This window comes from Vigna angularis, chromosome 3 (genome assembly GCF_016808095.1).
Source record: "Vigna angularis cultivar LongXiaoDou No.4 chromosome 3, ASM1680809v1, whole genome shotgun sequence".
Lineage (NCBI taxonomy): Eukaryota > Viridiplantae > Streptophyta > Magnoliopsida > Fabales > Fabaceae > Vigna > Vigna angularis.
In genome coordinates, this window is record NC_068972.1 from 41757222 (window position 1) to 41776988 (window position 19767).

Consider the following 19767-nt stretch of genomic DNA (forward strand, 5'->3'; position numbering starts at 1 on the left):
ATATTTTCATCTACTTAAATCTTTTACATTCATTATTTATATTTTTTTTATTCTTTTACAAAATTTTATATTCTTAATACCATTTTATCTTTAGTGTCAAATAAATATAAAAATATTTTATGATATCTCGATAAAAAAAACCTTATTTATTATTTTTTTTACATATACAGAAATTCTTAGCATTAAAGCAAACAGTCTTGCAAGTGCATAGTTTGGAGGAAGCCACTAAAAACAGTTCACTCTGCTTTTCTTTCTTTCACTTTATCTCTACCAATCCTTGCTTACTTCTTCTCTTTTCTCAACATTTTCAAATCAACAAACGAATTGACCCTTAGTCTACTTCAACACTATTAATCCAAATTCCTCTTCTTCTTCTTCAAAGGTTCATCATTTCTTCACCATGGATGGTTTCATCAATAGGGGTTCACACTTTCTTCTGAGGGCGTCTACACTATTAGAATCTCAATCCACCATGGATAGCTTCACCAACTGGTAAGATTATGCCATTTTCGATGCATCCAGATAATATACAGATTTTTAAATTGTTTTCTTGTTTTTATGAGATCATTTCCATGCACTGTGCAGATTTTTGTTTTAGTTTAATCTTGTTTTAGATCTTGATCATTTTTTTTCTCTCTTAAGTTGAAGAAGAACTTTAGTTACTTTTTAAAACAAATCCGTTTTTAATCCTTAAAAGCACATGGTGTGATTATCTTTGTTGGGACTAAAACAGAACCTTTTCAAATTCCAGAAATTAGAACATTTTTTTTTTCATTTTAAGGACAGAAATGAAATCGTCCCAACTTTAAACATGGCTAATCAACTTCATAAAAGTGATATTCGTTTGGGATTCTTTCAAACTATTGAGAGCTTGTTTTCTTCCTATTCAGGGGTTCCAGCTTTCTTCACAGTCTTCAAACCATGATGGATTCTGTCATCAACTGGTGAGATTATACCCAATGTCGTTGATTCGAGACACTGTAATTATTTTACTTATTATTATAAAAATATATCATATATACATATAAAGATCGGTACATAGTATATATACATTAAAGAATAAGATTTATTATAATGTGATGGTATCTTTATATTAATGAGATAATCTATTGATCCAATTTGATATGGTTGACTGAAACAAAGAGAAATGCTGCTATGTTTCAGGTTGGTGTCCCTGATAAGTTGTTTAGGGGCAAAGATTAATCCAATACTTGAAAAATTCACAGGATATACATTTAATGTTAAGGACAACTCTTGTGATGAAGTTGGAGTTGATGGAGAAATGTGGTTGCGTGTTGCTGGTGCTGTTGGGGTTGCTCTGCTGGCCATTGTTGTTGTTTGGATTCTTTGGAAGATGATTATGGTGATTTTCAGATGTTTTTATCGTCGTTGCTGCTGTTGTTGCAGAAGAGGGAGGACAATGAAGGCTCCAGGGAGGAACTGTCGCATTTCAAGGAACAACTTTGAACGCAATCCTAGAGATTATTTTCGTAATCTGCGTAATGATCAACATGCGTGTTTGGTTTGAAATTTTGAAGAAGTAAACCCACGACACGAAAAATTACTACTTTTTACTTCTTTGACGTAAAAAATTATGAACTTATTAAGGCTTGTTTGTGTTTGGATGGTGCATGTTTGGCATGATTTGGGTGATTTGATGTTGTACAAAATGTGGGTGCATGTTTGTAATTTTTGTTGATATTTGAAGTGTGGTATCTATGTTTGCTGTTACTTGATGTGAATGAAGTTTCTGTTGGTTAAACATTTCTTGTTTATTCATGAATGATTGTATGGTTAAATTATTTTGCATGTTCTTGAATTTTTTTTTATTTGAATTAAGAGGAAATTTTATATTGTTTTGTTTTAATGTTTTTCAGAACATTTTCTTAAGTTCAATTCCTGGGAAATAAATGTATAAAGAGGTGAACAATTTGAAAACAATCTGCAGACACTGATTTGCTTGACAATGCAGAAGTTTATTATAAGATGTGGTTTATGGCCTGTTTGGTTTTATATTTCAGAAGTAATTCTTACATTTGAATGTAATTTTTAGAAATTATTAAAAAAAAAATCATATTTTTGCTGCAATTTAAAAAAAATGATTATTTTACGCATTTGAACCTTTTATTCTTAACTAGTTGTTCTCGTAATTCAGCTAACTAGAAGATAAGGGTAGGGAGGGCAACAACTAGGTTAAAAACTGCCACAGTATTAAATGCTGCAAATAAAAATTTACGAGGATAATAATTAGCATTTTCCTATCATATATAAAAATACTAACTATATATCTTAATGTATAGCATTGCCTTAAATAACGTTTAGAAACAGACCAATAAATGTTACACTACCAAACGTATTTTTCAATAAAAAATATACTGAAAAAAATCAATTTTCCACCGTCTCTAATCTTCAAAAGAATGAAGACGTAAGTTAATATTCTAGAGAAAAAACAGGTAGAACTAAGAGGTAAATTTTATAATTATGTATTTAAGTTACTAGAAATTTGTTTCACAATTTGAACCTTTTAATATTCAAAATATTATATTGTTATTATTTTAAAACTACTATGGATCTATAAATTCTTCTCTGGGCTTTCATAACTTATCTTTCATTATTGTTGTATCTCCATTGTGATTTTCTTATGAAAGATCTATCAATAAGTTAGGTAGTAAAAATCCGTTATTTCATAATTAATAAGAATGTAAAGCCTTGTGTATTTTAACACAATGAATGTGAAAGAAACATCAAAACTAAAATTCTATTAAACCTAAATAAAATAATGTCATTAATATGAAATATATTATTATAATTATAAAAAATCATTCAACAAAATTTAATAAATCAGCTATCATATTGCGTGAAGTTAATTATGATCCATTAAAGATTTAATAATTTAATTACTTGAATTGATTAAATGATATCTTTCTAATAAGCATGTTGTGTAAAATAAACAAATAGATAAAAGTGACATTTTTACATGAAAAAACAAGTTAATTTGTAGAGTGTTGCAAAATAAAATAAAATAATAAACACATATGATACCTCTGAAAAACATAACATTACCAATTTTAGGTTTGTCCCTATGTCAAATTCTGTGACTTTGGAAACATCTTATTAAGTACTTAATATTGCCATATTATGAGCTGCTTAGTAATTAAGTTATTGTGTTGACTGACTTTTGAATTCTCCGTACAACTCAACTTCATGTCAAATTGGTTTTGGAAATACTACATTGTTATCATAAAACCTAATAAGAAAACCTTATTTATTATACTTTTTTTACATATATAGAAATTCTTTGGATGACTAAATTAAAACTTGATCATTTACCTGTTTTGCTTAGCATTAAATCAAACATTCTTGCAAGTGCATGGTTTCGAGGAAGCCATTGAAAACAGTTCACTCGCTTCTCTTCCTGTCACTATATATCCACCAATCCTTGGTTCCTTCTCTTTTCCCAACAATTTTAGGTCTTCAAGGGTTCACACTTTCTTCTGAGGTCGTCTACACTGTTAGAGTCTCGATCCACCATGGATAGCTTCATCAATTGGTAAGATTATGCCATTGTTATATTATATATATTTTTATGAGATAATTTCCATACACTGTGCAGATTTTAGTTTTAGTTTAATCTTGTTTTAGATCTTGATTTTTTTTCTCTCTCTTAAGTTGAAGAAGAACTTTAGTTACTTTTTTTTTTGAAAAAAAAAATCCGTTTTTAATCCTTAAAAGCACCCGATGCGATTATCTCTGTTGGGACTAAAACAACTTTTTCAAATATATATTTTTTTCATTTTAAGGACAGAAATGAAATCGTCCCAACTTTAAACGTGGCTAATAAGATTCATAAAAGTGATATTCGTTTGGGGTTCTTTCAAACTATTGAGAGCTTTCTCCGGAGTCTTCAAACTATGATGGATTATGTCATCAACTGGTGAGATTATACCCAATGTCGTTCATTCGAGACAGTGTAATTCTTTTACTAATTAATATAAAAATATAAATTGATCATATATACATATAAAGAGCGGTACATAGTATATATACATTAAAGAATAAGATTTATTATAATTTGATGGTATCTTTATATTGGTTCTATTAATCCAATTTGATAGGGATTACTCAAACAAAGACAAATGCTACTATGTTTCAGGTTGGTGTCCCTGATAAGTTGCTTAGGGTCAAAGATTAATCCAATACTTGAAAAAATCACAGGATATACATTTAATGTTAAGGATAACTCTTGTGATGAAACTGGAATTGATGGAGAAATGTGGTTGCTTGTTGCTGGTGCTGTTGTGGTTGCTCTGATGGTCATTGTTGTTGTTTGGTTTCTTTGGGAGATGATTGTGGTGATTTTCAGATGTTTTTATCCATGTTGCTGTTGTTGTTGCAGAAGTGGGAGGACAATGAAGGCTCCAGGGAGAGACTATTACATTTTAAGGGACGACTTTGAGCGCAATCCTAGAGATTATTTTCGTAAACTGCGTAGTGATCAACATGCGTGTTTGGTTTGAAATTTTGAAGAAGTAAACCCGCGACAAATTACTACTTTTTACTTCTTTGACGTGAAAAATTATGAACATATATAGTTGGTTGTTATTGAGGTTTGTTTGTGTTTGGATGGTGCATGTTTGGCATGATTTGGGTGATTTGATGTTGTACAAAATGTGTTGTAATTTGTGTTGATATTTGAAGTGTGGTATCCATGTTTGCTGTTACTTGATGAGACTGAAGTTTCTGTTGGTTAAACATTTCTTGTTTGTTCATGAATGATTGTATGGTTAAATTATTTTGCATGTTGTTCTTGAATTTTTTTTTATTTGAATTAAGAGGACACTTTTTGTTTTGTTTTAATGTTTTTCAGAACATCTTAAGTTCAATTCCTGGGAACTAAATGTATAGAGGTGTACAATTTAAAAACAATCTGCAGACATTGATTTGCTTGACAATGCAGAAGTGTATAAGATGTGGTTTATGGCCTGTTTGGTTTTATATTTCAGAAGTAATTCTTACGTTTGAATGTAATTTTTAGAAATTATTAATTTTTTTTTTCATATTTTTGCTGCAATTTTAAAAAATTGATTATTTTACACATTTGAACCTTTTATTCTTAACTAGTTGTTCTCGTAATTCAGCTAACTTGAAGATAAGGATAGGGAGGGCAACAACTACGTTAAAAACCGCCACAGTATTAAATGCTGCAAATAAAAATTTACGAGGATAATAACTAGCATTTTAATATCATAAATAAAAATACTAACTATATTTCTTAATTTATAGCATTGCCTTAAATAACGTTTAGAAATAAACCAAGAAATGTCACACTACCAAACGTATTTTTCAATTAAATACAGGAAAAAATCAATTTTCAAGTATTGTTGTCATCATGATCCACATATGCCTCAAAACTCCACACTTGTGGAAGTCCTAAAAATTGGCTTACTAACAAAAATCCTTACATCATGAGTGATAGAAGAATCCATATAATTGTAGAAAGAAAATAGAGTACAAATTAGATTGAAAATTCATTTGCAAAATTTTTAACTTAGTTCAACCCATGTGGCGGCTGTGATTGTTTACAGAGAACTTACATGAAGTTGCACCTCCTAATCCCAAAACTTGAATACATGAGTCATGAGTAACACCTTCCCAGGAGATGAAGTTGGGAAGGCAAGAGTATTGTCAAATGAATGATCTCAGCTCTTTATACCCTTTCTTATCATTACTATTTGCTTCAACTTTCAATATTGAGTGGGCAAAGTAAGGCCTAGCTTATTCTCTAACCACCCCATAAATATTCTTCCAAGCTTGTTCATCATTTATCCACTCTAGAAGCTAGGCAGTAGAAAACCACTCCTTGAGCTGATTAATACGAAGGTAAAGCCCTTTAACACAGTGAATGTGGGAAAATATGCAAGCTTTTATCTCCTTCTTTTCCTCCCTTTACCAAGCTGTCCTGATTTGAAGGCATGTTCTTGCTCTTGAAGGAAAGCTTTAGCTCTTCCATACTTCTCTGCTCTATCTTTTTCCTGTAAAGACTTCTCTTTTTCCTTCACCTCAAGCAGGAAGTAGTTGTCTTTACGCAATTCTCGTGCAGCCCCCTTAGCTTCACGCTTCAACTGCTTCTTCAATTTTCTAATTTCTGCTCGTTCCCGGTCAGGATCATAATCTCTACCCTTGACATAGCTGCAGAACAAAAAATATTACATTCAAGTGCTTAATTTATGTTATTTTTCTGATTCACCGTGACTAAGGAAACATGTCATCAAATTCAAGCAAAGGAAAAGGAGGGACTTACTTTTCCTCAAACTTAGGATTCAGTAGTTTGATCGATACTGGCTTTTGTTTCCGCATTTGAAGTGGTCGTCTCGAAGAGTGAAGCTCATCCACTTTCAACTTAATAATCTCAGCCACATTTTTTATTTTATCTTGTAATGCATTTGGCATATTTTTCTGTTCTTCTATCTCATTTAATATTCTCAAAATTGGTAAGAATATTTCAGGAAATGAACTTAGGCCTTTATAGATGTCAACATATCCCTGTAAAGTTTCAACCACTGTAACTAACACACTGGCCCTGTAATGAATGAATAATAATTAGCCAAGATAAATGAAAACCATAAGCCTTCAAAAAGAAATGAACAAGCAATACTCTGAACAATCTTCAATATTAGCAGCAGCCAGTATTAATTATCAAGACTATAGCTATAACACAATCTAAATGACCAGTTCTTGATAATGCAAATCAAGCACATATTATACAGTATTCATACTAACATTTTTTGGTTTAAAAAGCCTCGAGATCCCATTCAAAACAAAGATTGCCAACATAATAACAAGGACGTAACCTTTTTTTCCTTTTTGGATAAAAATGGTTCTAACAACTTATTGTTACCTGAAATCAACTTCACTGAAGAGAGAGGAGTCTTCTGGCATGTCTATAATCTTGAAGAAATTCAGAGTGCTAATCGCATTCACTGTCTCATGTATGCACAGGAGAGGCTTGAGTGCTTTCAGTTCCATAAGATGATATAACTGGGATAAAACAAATTATATGGTCATTTCAGTGTCCAAACATGAAGCTGTAGTATTTACTAAGTACTGGGATATCAGTTCCATAAGATGATATAACTAGGTTGTGGATTTACCAAGTGCTGGGATCAAGGTTATCAAATTCGAGAGTTTACATAAACTCGTGAGAGTCGAGTAAACTCAACTCATAAACTCGTAAGAGTTTACTTCAGATGAAAAAAAGTATATAAATAATATCTTAATTCAAATAAGTCTACAAAATTATATAACTTTAAATAAACAAAATTTATAGTTATATTGTTCATGAAAATAAATATTGTAAAACATAAATATTTGGACTATTGTCATTAATTTTGATACATTTCATTAAATATATAACTTTCAAGCTCGCAAAATCGCTCCAAACTCACGATTTTACACGATCCTACCAATTTCAAGTCAATTCTACCAAGTTTATGCAAAAAACGAGTTTAATTCCGAGTTAACTCGGAAACCATGTCTGGGACCGTAAACTCGTACGAGTTAACTCGAGAGTTTGATAACCATGGCTGGGATATCATAATTATCATCCATCATCATCTGCTCTTATTATGTTAAAAGTATAGAAAAAGTAAAATGGTTCTTTCCCATATTTATTACTTATTATCAAGAGTAACTTAATTTATCCTTGGAATTGTAAACTTGGAAAAAGAAAATGCTATGGTATAGGGCATCAGAACAGAAGCCCAAAAAATGTAAAGCAACTGTCCGAATGCTCTTGTTTTCTCAAGTAAACTTGCAGTAGCAAAAAAAAACAAAACTTTTTACAAGGAAATGTGGGTACAGTCTAAATGAAAAGAGTAGAATATTCACAATATTTGTGAGGACGACAGTTTTCTACCAAAGGGCTAAAATATCTACAACTGTTTTCTTGTTCAAAGAAGAATGGAGGAGGCCAATAACATACATACACCCGTCACATAATGACTCAAACTACAGATGATCAATGGAAATATTATTACCTGGGAATCTTCTTCTGAAATATGTTTACTTTCAGTAGCTGCCAGCAGTGAAGTTCGAAGAAACATTATTGCTTCCGGACAGAATTTTCTAGAATGTCTAAATACCTGCCATTTTATATTTAGTACATAAGCAAGCACAAAATTTAACAAGGGAGAAAAGTGAAAATTGAAGTTCCGCAATACAATAAATATCTTAGTAAGTAATCATTCAAAAACTAAACACATTTGTGGAATCATATACCACTAATGAAATTTTCCATTTTGACTGTACATATAGCCACCATTCAACGATAGAATTCAAATAGATTAAAGCAGATGAAAGCATATAAGTTAGACAAAATAAACTCAATGAAGTATGTTGCAAGAAGTACTTACTGAGAGAAGCATAGAACATAAGAAAGAGCCAATGGCAATATCCCGACCAGATACAATTGGGCAACGCATCAGATATTCACACATCAACAATACCACGGGGGTCATAACTGGATGCCTAAAGTCAGAGCATGGAAATATCATGGACCACAAACGCAGGAGGCACAATGTTTTTGAAGAAGGCCAAGAGCTACTTTCTGTGCCAAGAGAATAATTAGTGTTACCAAAACATCTAACAAATAGTTCTCAACATGTTAGCATAAAGAATGCAACTGTTCAACTATGTTTTATTTTGACCTGATTTCTTGATACTCTCAATGAATTGCTTTCTAGTACTTTCAATTCTGCGGCGAGCACATATTGCTGCAAAGTATGGGATTTCCGTACTCATCTCTATCAATGGTTTCACCAGCAGATTGAGTAACTCGACATTCAGTGGTTTCTTATTTGCCAAAACAGCAAAATATTGCAACAATATTCCATAGAATATCTAAAAAGAGAAGATATAGCATGAGCACCTCTAATAGTTAGAGATTTAACAATAACAAACCACAATATCCTGACAAAATATTTAGAAACAGAATGTAAAAGTGTCAAATGTTTCATCCAAAAATAGTGCTAGTACAATCTGGTCTACCACAAAAAGAAAAAAAATAACGTTCAGGCAAACTACATTGCCATATATACATCAATGGAAACAAACTAAATTAACTATCTGTGGTGCAGAAGCAAGTAACAGCAAAATAAAACAGGATAAGGAGGACTGAGTTAGAGTTCAATGATTATGCCATTATATAATTTTTGTACAATCTTTTTAGTTTACATACAGTCCACTGCATTGTAACATTCTTAGTTGATATTTTATTTTAACCTTCCACTTACATTTTATCCAAGTTAATAAAGAAAACTACGATTAAATGAATCCGAATGGTTAGGATTTGTCTTTAAATAAGATTTCAAACCTATAGAAAGGGAATTGTTCAGATGTCCTTAACTTAATTTCCTGACTGATAACCAGCAGATCGGCCATCTGTTGGCTTGTATCTCTAGGTCAATTCTTCTCTCAAATTATCTCAAGTATTAAAGATGTCACCGTAGGCTCCTAATCTTAACAAATTTCAAATACATAGTGAGCTATTCATAATACCTATCCATTTCATCCCCATGAATGGAAATACAAACTGGACCTTCATATCTACATTTCAAATACTCAATGCTTAATTCCAGGATCTTACCAAAAGAGGATAGTAAAAGAGTGTACATCTACATGAATGGCTTTCAAAAGAAAAATAATTAAATTTAGATGAATAAACAATTAAAAAGTTACAACATAATATAGGCACACAAGCACATGCATACAAACTAAGTCTATATATAACACAAGTCATCATCTGGCCTGTATTATTAATCCATTAGTTTGACCAAAACAACGATGCAGCATTCCTTCAATAAAAAATGACATATTTGAATCAAATCAATTCGGGAAAAGTTTTCAATCACTAAACTATAGACATTAGTGATCCTATAGGCAGTAACTACAGCAACAATATTTTGTTCCCTAAGCTAGGTTTCATTAAATTATAGAGTATGAAAGCTGTAAAAACCAATATATTTACACAGTTGAGGGAAATATTTTAGTTATTGATACAGGTTTTCCATTAATTGTCAATGAAACTTTGAAGTTCATATTATAGGAAAAGTATTGCCAAGTTGAAAACATCCAAGAGATTGCACTTTTCCAATAAAACAATTATAGATGCAGTACACGTATGTACAAGAAGTGAGAAGAGAATATCAAAGTCTAGACCAAAAAGTAAGAAAGGTATGAGTTTCATACTTGCATTTTCTTTCGATTTTCTGCAGCAAGTGTGATTGGATTACTTTTCCGAATCCGATTGACAATCAAAATAATGTTGGAGTTTGAATAGTTATCAACCAGTGTACATAATTCTTCAAAGGTCTTGGGAGCTTCAATTATATAAGGAATTTCTGACTCTTTTGACTGTTTTCCTGCAACATCTATCTTCTTCCCATTTGAAAAATCCTTGTCCCTTTTCACACTTTTAACAGAATCATTTTTCTTTGCCTTTATATGAACCGCATCATCTAATCTTTCTACCCTGTCAGGGTCTTCTGAATCTGTTTCTTTGTCCTCATCACTATCATCTTCGTCTCCGTCTTCTGAATCTGCACCAATATCACCATCATCACTTTGTTCCCAATCTTTTAAAGAAAGATCCTTCTCATGTTCTTCCCCCTCATCTGATTCTTCATCAGCATCTTCAGAGCTTCCCAAATCATCAGAATCGTCATCATCACCATCTTCACTAGCAGAATCTTCATCTTTTCTTTCAAGAATCTCATCAACCCACCCCTTCTTAGTCACAATCTGTTCACTGACAGAGAAGGAATCACCTAGATCATCCCCAGAGAGAGATCTTGGTTTCTGTTCAGATGCCTTTTCTGAATCATCATTGTCTTCATCACTTGAATCTTCAGCAGCAACCATCCTCTTCTGCCGCTCTTCCTTAATTAATGAACAAAAGCATTCATTAGTTTACTCTAAAATTAAATTAAATTATATATATATATATATATATATATAACTTTGCCCTGTGCACATAGTCCATGATTGGAATTCACAACCGCAGGATTAAAAAGGCAGCAACCTTACAGAGCCACCAGGTTCACTCACCCCCAAAAACAAAATATTATACTAAATACAAATATCACTCATGATTCATACATGAATTTAGTTTACTAGCCCAGGGTTCAGTCCCATTCCTCCACTTCAACCATAACAATAGTCTAAACCACTTTAAAATGTAGCTTAGCTATATAGCTAAGATCAGAGCTTTATTACCCAAATATGTGGGAAAATGCTCCATCATATGTAAAGTTAATTTATCAAATGTTCAAAAACAAACTAGAGTTAAAAGTCGCTCAAACATACCTCCAATTGCTCTAGACGTTCTTTTTCTTCCTGAGCAATCTCTTCTGGTGTCTTTGTCCTGTCTGAAGGGCGAGCACGCATTTCCAATCCCATTTGTTTGACAAGTTTGTCATAATCGTCAGGTTTTTCCTGCCATAAAAGAGAAAGTTAGAACGTAGGATGTTCTTATAATAAGAGGAAGTTCATGGATAAATGGTACCTGCACAGAATTTTCTATGGTACGACTGGCAGGTATGTGGTCCTTACTACTTTGTTCATTTGTGTTCACTAGAGCCTTCAAAGCTTTCATCTTGTTTGGCTCAGTCAAAGATAACAAGGCCTCAGAGTGAACCAAGGAAGTAAAGTCCTTGTCCAATTCTTCCACCAGGTGTTCATTTTCTTCCTTATCTCTAGCTTTTTGAGCCTGGAAAATATCGGAGTGAAGAAAAGATGTCAACAAATATAAAAGACAAAGAAACCATTTTAGCCCTAATGAAAGAGAAATATTTCCCACCTTGTAAAATTTGCTTTTTGTGATGATTTCCTCCATCACTTCCTTCTTGCTTTTGTGTCTCTGCAGAAAATGTCAAATTTAAGAACCAACTTCAAAGTATTTCAAATATTGAGCAACAATTGCAAAAATTTAGGATGGACAGGATATTAAAATTTCTGATAATCACCACATTAGAAATCACTAGCAGATTAGGCAATCCATACATGATATAACACATTACGTAGGCACAATGCCATCATAACAGCAAAAAAAAAAGTAAGCATGTCAACAGTAATAACATAACAGGCCTTACATTTTCCTCCCCATCAACTGCATTTTCTCCAGGTATCTGCATCCTATGCTGAACCAAATCTCTTTCCTCTGCAAAACCAGCACTCAATATAAACCCAACATACAAAAATAACTCACCAGCTTACCAAGTCATTCGTTACAGTTGAAGCAGAATGTTCACAAATAAGCCATTGATTTCAGCAGTCATGAAAAAACATTGCATAAAATCACCTAACTATCACATAGTTAAAATACCGTAAGTCTCAGCATCAACATCGTCAGGATGCATCTCTTCCTCAAAATCATCTCTTCCAAGAGAATCAATTCCCTCAAAATCATCTTCCTCTCCATCTGACAAGTGATACTTGCTTTTCTTACTCAGCTTCATGTTCAACTATAAACACCCAAAGAAATAAATAAGTAATGGCACATCAGCAACAATGAGTTAAACTAAAAAAATATAGTTTTTTCACTGCCAACTAATCAAAATTCATGAATTCTAATATAATTATGATAAACACCAACATACTTGCAACATATAGGCAGTTTATGATTGGAAAACATTGTAATCCATCACCATTGCTTGTGCTATTTATTCTAAAATAAATTTACAAAATACTAATATTAAATTAAATACACTGAAAAGTATAAAACATCGGACAGATGCTAACAAAAACTCTAACATACAGTGCGTTACTAGAACTTCTCAAAACTTTTTTACACTGTCATCCACTCATGAATGCTAAAGAAAAATGCTTACAGCACAATCTCTAACATATTCACTTTAACTCAATTTCCGTCATTAGTTAAAACTTCTTCAAAATAACAAACTTTTGTGTCTCTAACTCCTTATATAAAAAAGTCTTACTTGAAGGAATTTTAACTAGCACATGTTGATGAGACTCGCCAACAAAATTTACATTACCATCTATGCGTGCAAAAGAAAAAAAAAAATACTCGCAACCCAATCTTCAAGATCACTCTCGTAAACACGTATTCTCTCATTAACAAAAATCCATTGAAAATCATAGCCTTTAGTGAGTTTCTCACTCGTTTAAAAAATTTTGCTTGAATGTCTTTTAACCAAAATATGTAGCCAGCACTCCTCCAAAGCTAAGGTTCTCGAATAGTACCATAACTACATTAAAAACCAGTAATATTAACAGGATGTCATAGTCTACGCTGTACCAAAACTAAACTTAATCATTTTTTCACAGGTCTCCACTTATTTTCTGAGTCTCTACAAAATAAAAATAAATTATCCAGAACCTGACGTTCACGTTGGGATCGCAAGATGGCTTTCCCAAACTCGTCCAGTGCGTGGTCATTCTCTCCAATTCGCTTGTCAACGAAGAGCGATGATTTTGCACTTTGCTGGTACTCCTTCAAGAGAGTGTTGTTCCTCTTCTGGATTGCCAGGGTTCGGGCCAGTCCCATGCGGCGGGCCTCGCCCTTCCGCTTCTGACCCAGCACCTCGAATTTCCGCCGCGACCAAATCGACTCGAAGGGATTGCTGCCACTCCCGCCGCCAGTGCTCTTGCTGCTTTTGGCCTTCACTTTCATGGCTACGCCTTCGGGACCTGATTTCTTGCTCTTCTTCTTCTTCTTCTTCGAGTCAGTGTTGTTGCCACTGCTGCTGCGTTTTGATGATTTCGCCATTGATTTTGCAAGCAACAACACAGGGTTTAGTTTAGGGTTTTTCTTTGGTTTGCTGTGTTTGTGCGTTTTGTTGATGTTACTGTCTCAAACTAAGAAAAACTTAAATAGATACGGTCTTCAAATATTCTAAGGTTTAATTTATTTTCCAAAAATTAGTTCTATTTGTTTTAATTCTTCAATGTTTCAAAGTTTTATTTGATTTTTTTAAAATTGTAGTGATTAAAAAGATAGGAAAATATAATTTATAAACTAAATTGATTGTTTACTCTAAAGAATTATGAATGAAATACTAAAAAATTTAGTCTAAAATATTTAAAACAAAAACATCACTATTACTTAATTTAATTATATTTGTAGTCGGTAAATTTTGAAATATTTAATTCTCAAATTTAGAAAAGAAACATTTTAATTCCTCAAATTTAAAAGTAAATATTAATAGCTATAATTATCTATAAACTTTTATTCAAATACATATATTAAAGTATTCAATAAATAATAATATTATTAGTTTTTCAAAAAGATGTTTTAGAAGAAAAAAATATATATATCTTTCAGAAGATAATAATTATATAATCTTGGATTAATCTTCTTGGAAATTTAAATTACTGATTTCATATTGTATAATTTATTTAAATATTATATTTTATACATTATACATACATATACAAAGGTCCTATTTTCTTTTTCCTGAAGTGTTTAGGTGTAAAGATGGTAGTGTTAGATTTTGAAATAATCTTTATTGTATTATTATTTAAAAAAATGTCTGAAAAAGTAAGTAAACAAATAATTGAATTATTTTTGTTAAAAGTAGATGCTAAGAATACTTGTTACATGGATTAAAATGTAGTGGTATTTGTAAGATTCAAATAACAGGAACTAATATAAAATCTTTATCTGAGGATTCTGACATTTTTTTCTTTAAATTATTTAGTATTCTTTACTAAATATTTAAATATTCATGTTAAACTAGAATAACTATCAAGGTCTAAAATATATGCATACATATACTCAAACATAAAATATCTATAAATATAGGTCTCACAATATCATGTATTATAGACAATATTTCAAGAACAACTTGAAATTAAAACTTTAAAATGTAAAATAAATATATTATAACTAGTAAGTTAATATTCTTTGTTAAACATGCAAAATGGTGAGTTCACATATTAAAACATGATTATTATAAAATTCAAAATATGCATATGAAATAAGTTAAAAGAAAACAAAACCATGAAAATAAAATGTATAATATTAAATCTCATCTCACGAGAGACTTACAACATTAATATGGTTTTGCTACAAATTCAAAACTCAAATTTTGTTTAATCAAATACTTATAGAATTTTCGTAAAGTTAAATATGTTTTTAGCCATTTAATTTTTAGTAAAAATTAAAAATAATTTATTTTCAAAATTTTATTTTAATTTAGTTTTCTAGTTTTATAAATATATAAATTTAATTATTTTAACTAAATTTTATATATTTCATAATGACAACTGAATTGTTTACATAATTTAATATATTTTTACTTTAATATTAATTGAAAATATATTTAAAATATCAAAAAAATTTAACAAAATTTAATTAAATTAATTAAATTTACAAACTTCCAAAAATTATAAATTAAATTAGTCAAAAATTTCACAAAAGAATTAATTTTAAATTTTATTTAAAGTTAAAAAATTGAAAACATATTTATTCTAATTTTATAATATTAAAACTTCTCTCACCAAATACTTTGAAAAAAAAATCCAACATAAATAAAAATTATCAGAATAATTAAATCTATAATTAAATGGTACATTTGATTCCTTTGTCACTTTAGCGATATTTTGTCCTTCGTTAAGACAATGTGTTCTTGGTTAAAATAAACAAGACATTTTGGTTTATGTGATTAGCTGTTGCTTGGGTAATGTAGCACGTCACTTAAACAATGTATTTTGAGTAACTGTCAATTTGAGATACGTAAAAAAAACTTTTGGAAAAAAAGAGAATCACAAAAAATATGGTTAAATTGCGATGAAGTTGGGGTTTGAGGCTGTTCGTGTTCGTATTAAGCTACTTCACTGCCAATATACATGTATTATTATTATTTTTAGTATAATGATACTTTGACAATATTTTTTTGACAATATTTTAACATCATCTACGTGTTATTATGTGATTGGTTCATGTTGGTGTTTATGATTATTATTATTGATTGTAGAATAATTTTGGACCAATCAAAAAATGACACGTAGATGATGTTAAAATGTTGTTAAAAAAATTGTTGTCAAATCACTATCCTTTCTTTTAAACCCACAACATTGGGAAAGTAAAACAACATTATTGTTTATTCACTACCTTTGAAGTTGGATAATGATACTTTGACAATATTTTTTGATAACATTTTAACATCATCATTTATGTATCATTTTGTGATTGGTTCATGTTGATGTTTATGATTATTATTATTGATTCTGGAGTAATTTTGGACCAATCGCAAAATAACACGTAGATAATGTTAAAATGTTGTCAAAAAAATGTTGTCAAAGTATCATTATTCTTTAAAGTTACACCAATTTTATTTCACATATTGATATTGATAAAGTCTATATGGAATTAGACAATTTCAATATTACAAGTTCACTAGTCTATCTATTCAAGATTTTTAAAACTTCCTCAATTTTGACTTAAGAATTTTGTTTTGTTTAAATAATTAAACCTAACCATTAGACATAGTAAACTCAAACTCAACTTAATTTATTTTTTCTCATCACATCCACATGCACCCAAACATTTTGATATGAAAGCTTAAAGAACAAAACAAAAATAAATAAATTTTAAATAGATTTTTTTTTATCCCAAACAAACTTCGTATGTGTTAAAATTGTTTTGACTATAAATGAAATATATGTTAAGAGAATATTATTGAAAGAGATTACACTATTAATAGTAATTCATGTTTTGAAATTTAACCTACAAATACTTAAGAAAATATTGTTTATTGAGTGAAACGTCTAAAGATTGTACTTGTTAAGAATAATGCTAAACAAAATATGTGTTGAATGAAATAAACATTTATGACGTTTTATGAAAATAACATTTTCCAATTTTAAGATATATATATATATATATATATATATATATATATATATATATATATATCATCTAACAAACAATATTTAACAAACAACATCTTACATGTGAAAATGTTTAACAAATGCTTATCTCAACACTAAAACTTAAGAATTTATATCCAAACAGTGTTGAAGATAAAATCATCTAAAGAAATTAATCATCTACGAGAATATTAGTTAAATGCGTCAAAATTATCAAATGAAATTATAACATATGATATCACAAAAGCATCCAATGTATACATAAAAACACTAAATGTTATAGATCTCTTAATAATGTGTCTAATCGTCATATCATATGTTAAAAAAGATAAAGCGTCTAAACATAAGTTTCGCTAAACATAACTAAAGGATGTTTTTATTAGACGAGCTAACATGTGCCAATATGTTTTAAACGACACAGGGGGTTTAAATATCACTAACGTTTAAAACATTTATTAAATGTACGAAAAAATGATTTTTAGCTTGTATGATTTGCTATTTGTCTGTACAAATGTTGACAACACAAGACCTTGCTCAAATTCCCTCACAAGATAAATAAATACGTTAAAAAATAAGAAAAGGTTTTTGGAATGTTCCTCAAAACTTTAAGCTTTGAAGAACTGTACAAACCACTCTTGAAGAAAACTCTAATAAAGCATAACAACTTTATAACATAAGTCTGACTACCTACCTAAAAAGACTATGAAGTCTACATGGAAGTTAACTATATGTCTAACCATGATCTATTGCAGAATACTATATAAAGAGGACTAACTCAAGAGAATAATAGAATAACAACTCCTTGAATCCTTACTATGCTACTTTTTCCTTTAAGTTTATATCGTCTAAAGTCTTTTAACTATTACAAGTTTTCAGAAATTCATTGTGTTATTCATATATCATTTATACAATAATAATCTTTTGTCTGGTAATAATTTAAAAACACTTGTTGTGTTAAATTCAAAAGTGAATTCAAACTCTTGTATTGTTTATCTTAATGGTGTTAAACATCATAGACAATTTGTCTAGTGTGGTTAAACTCGTATAGTCATGTTGACTAGTGTTGAAGTAAGAGTGATTGATAATATTTGTTGTATATCAGAAACGATTCATACTTGTTATAATGTTTGTAAAAAATTAATGAAACTCTTTAAGAGGTCTTAAAGGAGAATTAAACATAGTTCAGGTTGGAACGATCCCGTATAAAAATATTTATATTATTATTTTTCGGCTTTAAATTTTTTCCTAAAAGCTATTTTGTGTATAAACTATTATACATCATATAATCTTTACAATAATCAGGGAAAATTGATTTGTGAAATTTTTTAAAATACTATTGAAACTCCTTTTTTTAAGTGTTTTACTGTATTTCAATATATAAAAGAACATATATTCTCTAAATTTTTAGAAATAATTTAGAGAAAATAATTCATTAAAAAAATAAAGAAAAAAAATTTAAAATATATTAAAATTAAAAGAATCAAAATTAAACTTAAAATTTGTTTTTACTAGACTCAATAAACATATTAAATATGAACCTTTTTAAAAAAATTTCCATTATGTAACAGCTTAAACTTACATATTTATATATGATAACTAAATTTTAATAATTTAGTATGTTAAATTATTATTTATTATATTATTAATATATTTTCCATTTATGCATTATTCTAATAAAAACTTAGATCCATAAAATTGATCATATTAATATAACTACTTCTCAAAGAATACGCACTCTTCTATAAACTCTAATATAAATGATCATATAAAAATCTTAACTTACTACTATTAGAATCTTGTTTGTTAATCCACGCTTAAAATTCAAGAGAGATGAAAACCTTTATTAAACTTTAAAAACTTATAAAGTAATATTCCCAAAACTATATATCTTTAAACTAACCTTCGAATCTCAACGAAAAAATATTTCTGTTAGGTGTAACCGATATTTTAGTATGCAAACAATATATGCTATTTGGTACACACATTATTTATTATTTTCATATTTCTAACCGTAGTTAACTGAGACGGTTTTGGAACAGTCCTTACAAATATAATTAACTCTATTAATTTAATAACCTATACAAAATTATTCACTGTAAACATACGTTATTTTTATTAACTTAATAATCTATACAAAGTTATTCATTATAAATATTAATTATGCAGTGAAAAATTATAAATATTATAAAAAACAATAAAATATAACTAATATTATCTATACTGTTATGAATTTTTTATGTATATATTTTGTTTATAGAATAAATAATTATTTTTTTTTCAATTTTATTGTTTAGCTGACATTTTTTAAATTTTACCGTTCCATTTGATCGTTTTTTTTAAATTTAACCATTTTTTAAAATTAAAATAACTATTTATAAAAAAATAATTCAAAAGAAATTAAAAATTACCTACAATAAATTACCAATGGATTATTTTTTGGTGTATATAATTTGTTTCTAATTTTATCTTTTAAGTAAATTTTTTAAATCAAAATAATTATTTTTAACAATTTTATCTTTTAGTCACCGTATAGTCACAAGTGATATCAAACACGTTACATATATAGAAATATTAAATATTAAAATGAAATTTAATATTAAAATTAAATTAAACATTAAAATGAAATTAAATATTAAAATTAAATGTACTAATTGTTCAACGTATATTTAATTTTTTAATATTGATATATTTTGAAAGTTTAGCAATAACACTAAATGACCATTAGAGAACTTGAACTCACCTTGAATTCTTGAAATAATGTTTTGAATTGAAGTCTTGTAATTCTTTAAAACCCATTTAAAGCTTAAATTTGTGATTATTAACAAAAGTTAAACGCTTTGCACTTATGAAGTGAGTATGATAAAAGAAAGTAACTTTGAA

General features: G+C 29.3%; 3 protein-coding genes across 3 annotated transcripts; 2 read left to right on the forward strand and 1 right to left on the reverse strand.

Moving 5' to 3' along the window:
• Window positions 1-219: 219 nt before the first annotated feature.
• Window positions 220-1764, forward strand: LOC108325447 (uncharacterized). The gene is made up of 3 exons (XM_017558522.2): window positions 220-492; window positions 891-944; window positions 1165-1764. Exons 1-3 carry the CDS (start codon window positions 401-403, stop codon window positions 1526-1528), a joined length of 510 nt encoding a protein of 169 aa, XP_017414011.1. The 5' UTR covers window positions 220-400; the 3' UTR covers window positions 1529-1764.
• A 1508-nt stretch (window positions 1765-3272) lies between these two features.
• LOC108325509 (uncharacterized) lies at window positions 3273-4769 on the forward strand. The gene is made up of 2 exons (XM_017558590.2): window positions 3273-3550; window positions 4154-4769. The coding sequence occupies exons 1-2, from the start codon at window positions 3531-3533 to the stop codon at window positions 4515-4517; spliced, it is 384 nt and encodes a 127-aa protein (XP_017414079.1). The 5' UTR covers window positions 3273-3530; the 3' UTR covers window positions 4518-4769.
• Window positions 4770-5470: 701 nt separating this feature from the next.
• Window positions 5471-13869, reverse strand: LOC108326183 (uncharacterized). The gene is made up of 13 exons (XM_017559518.2): window positions 13394-13869; window positions 12380-12518; window positions 12147-12214; window positions 11855-11914; window positions 11561-11764; window positions 11362-11490; window positions 10246-10935; window positions 8706-8898; window positions 8412-8605; window positions 8037-8141; window positions 6899-7038; window positions 6302-6580; window positions 5471-6189 (listed from the first exon to the last, which is right to left on the reverse strand). The coding sequence occupies exons 1-13, from the start codon at window positions 13781-13783 to the stop codon at window positions 5925-5927; spliced, it is 2856 nt and encodes a 951-aa protein (XP_017415007.1). The 5' UTR covers window positions 13784-13869; the 3' UTR covers window positions 5471-5924.
• Between the last annotated feature and the right edge of the window lie 5898 nt (window positions 13870-19767).

Excerpts from the sequence above, each read along its gene's own strand:
- LOC108325447 (XM_017558522.2), top strand. The coding sequence starts at position 401 with ATGGATGGTTTCATCAATAGGGGTTCACACTTTCTTCTGAGGGCGTCT. Across the intron at positions 493-890 it reads ATGGATAGCTTCACCAACTG|GGGTTCCAGCTTTCTTCACA; the intron begins GTAAGATTATGC and ends CTTCCTATTCAG. Across the intron at positions 945-1,164 it reads ATGGATTCTGTCATCAACTG|GTTGGTGTCCCTGATAAGTT; the intron begins GTGAGATTATAC and ends GCTATGTTTCAG.
- LOC108326183 (XM_017559518.2), bottom strand. The coding sequence starts at position 13,783 with ATGGCGAAATCATCAAAACGCAGCAGCAGTGGCAACAACACTGACTCG. Across the intron at positions 8,606-8,705 it reads TGAGAGTATCAAGAAATCAG|AAAGTAGCTCTTGGCCTTCT; the intron begins GTCAAAATAAAA and ends CTCTTGGCACAG. Across the intron at positions 6,581-6,898 it reads TTCAGTGAAGTTGATTTCAG|GGCCAGTGTGTTAGTTACAG; the intron begins GTAACAATAAGT and ends CATTCATTACAG.
- LOC108325509 (XM_017558590.2), top strand. The coding sequence starts at position 3,531 with ATGGATAGCTTCATCAATTG. Across the intron at positions 3,551-4,153 it reads ATGGATAGCTTCATCAATTG|GTTGGTGTCCCTGATAAGTT; the intron begins GTAAGATTATGC and ends ACTATGTTTCAG.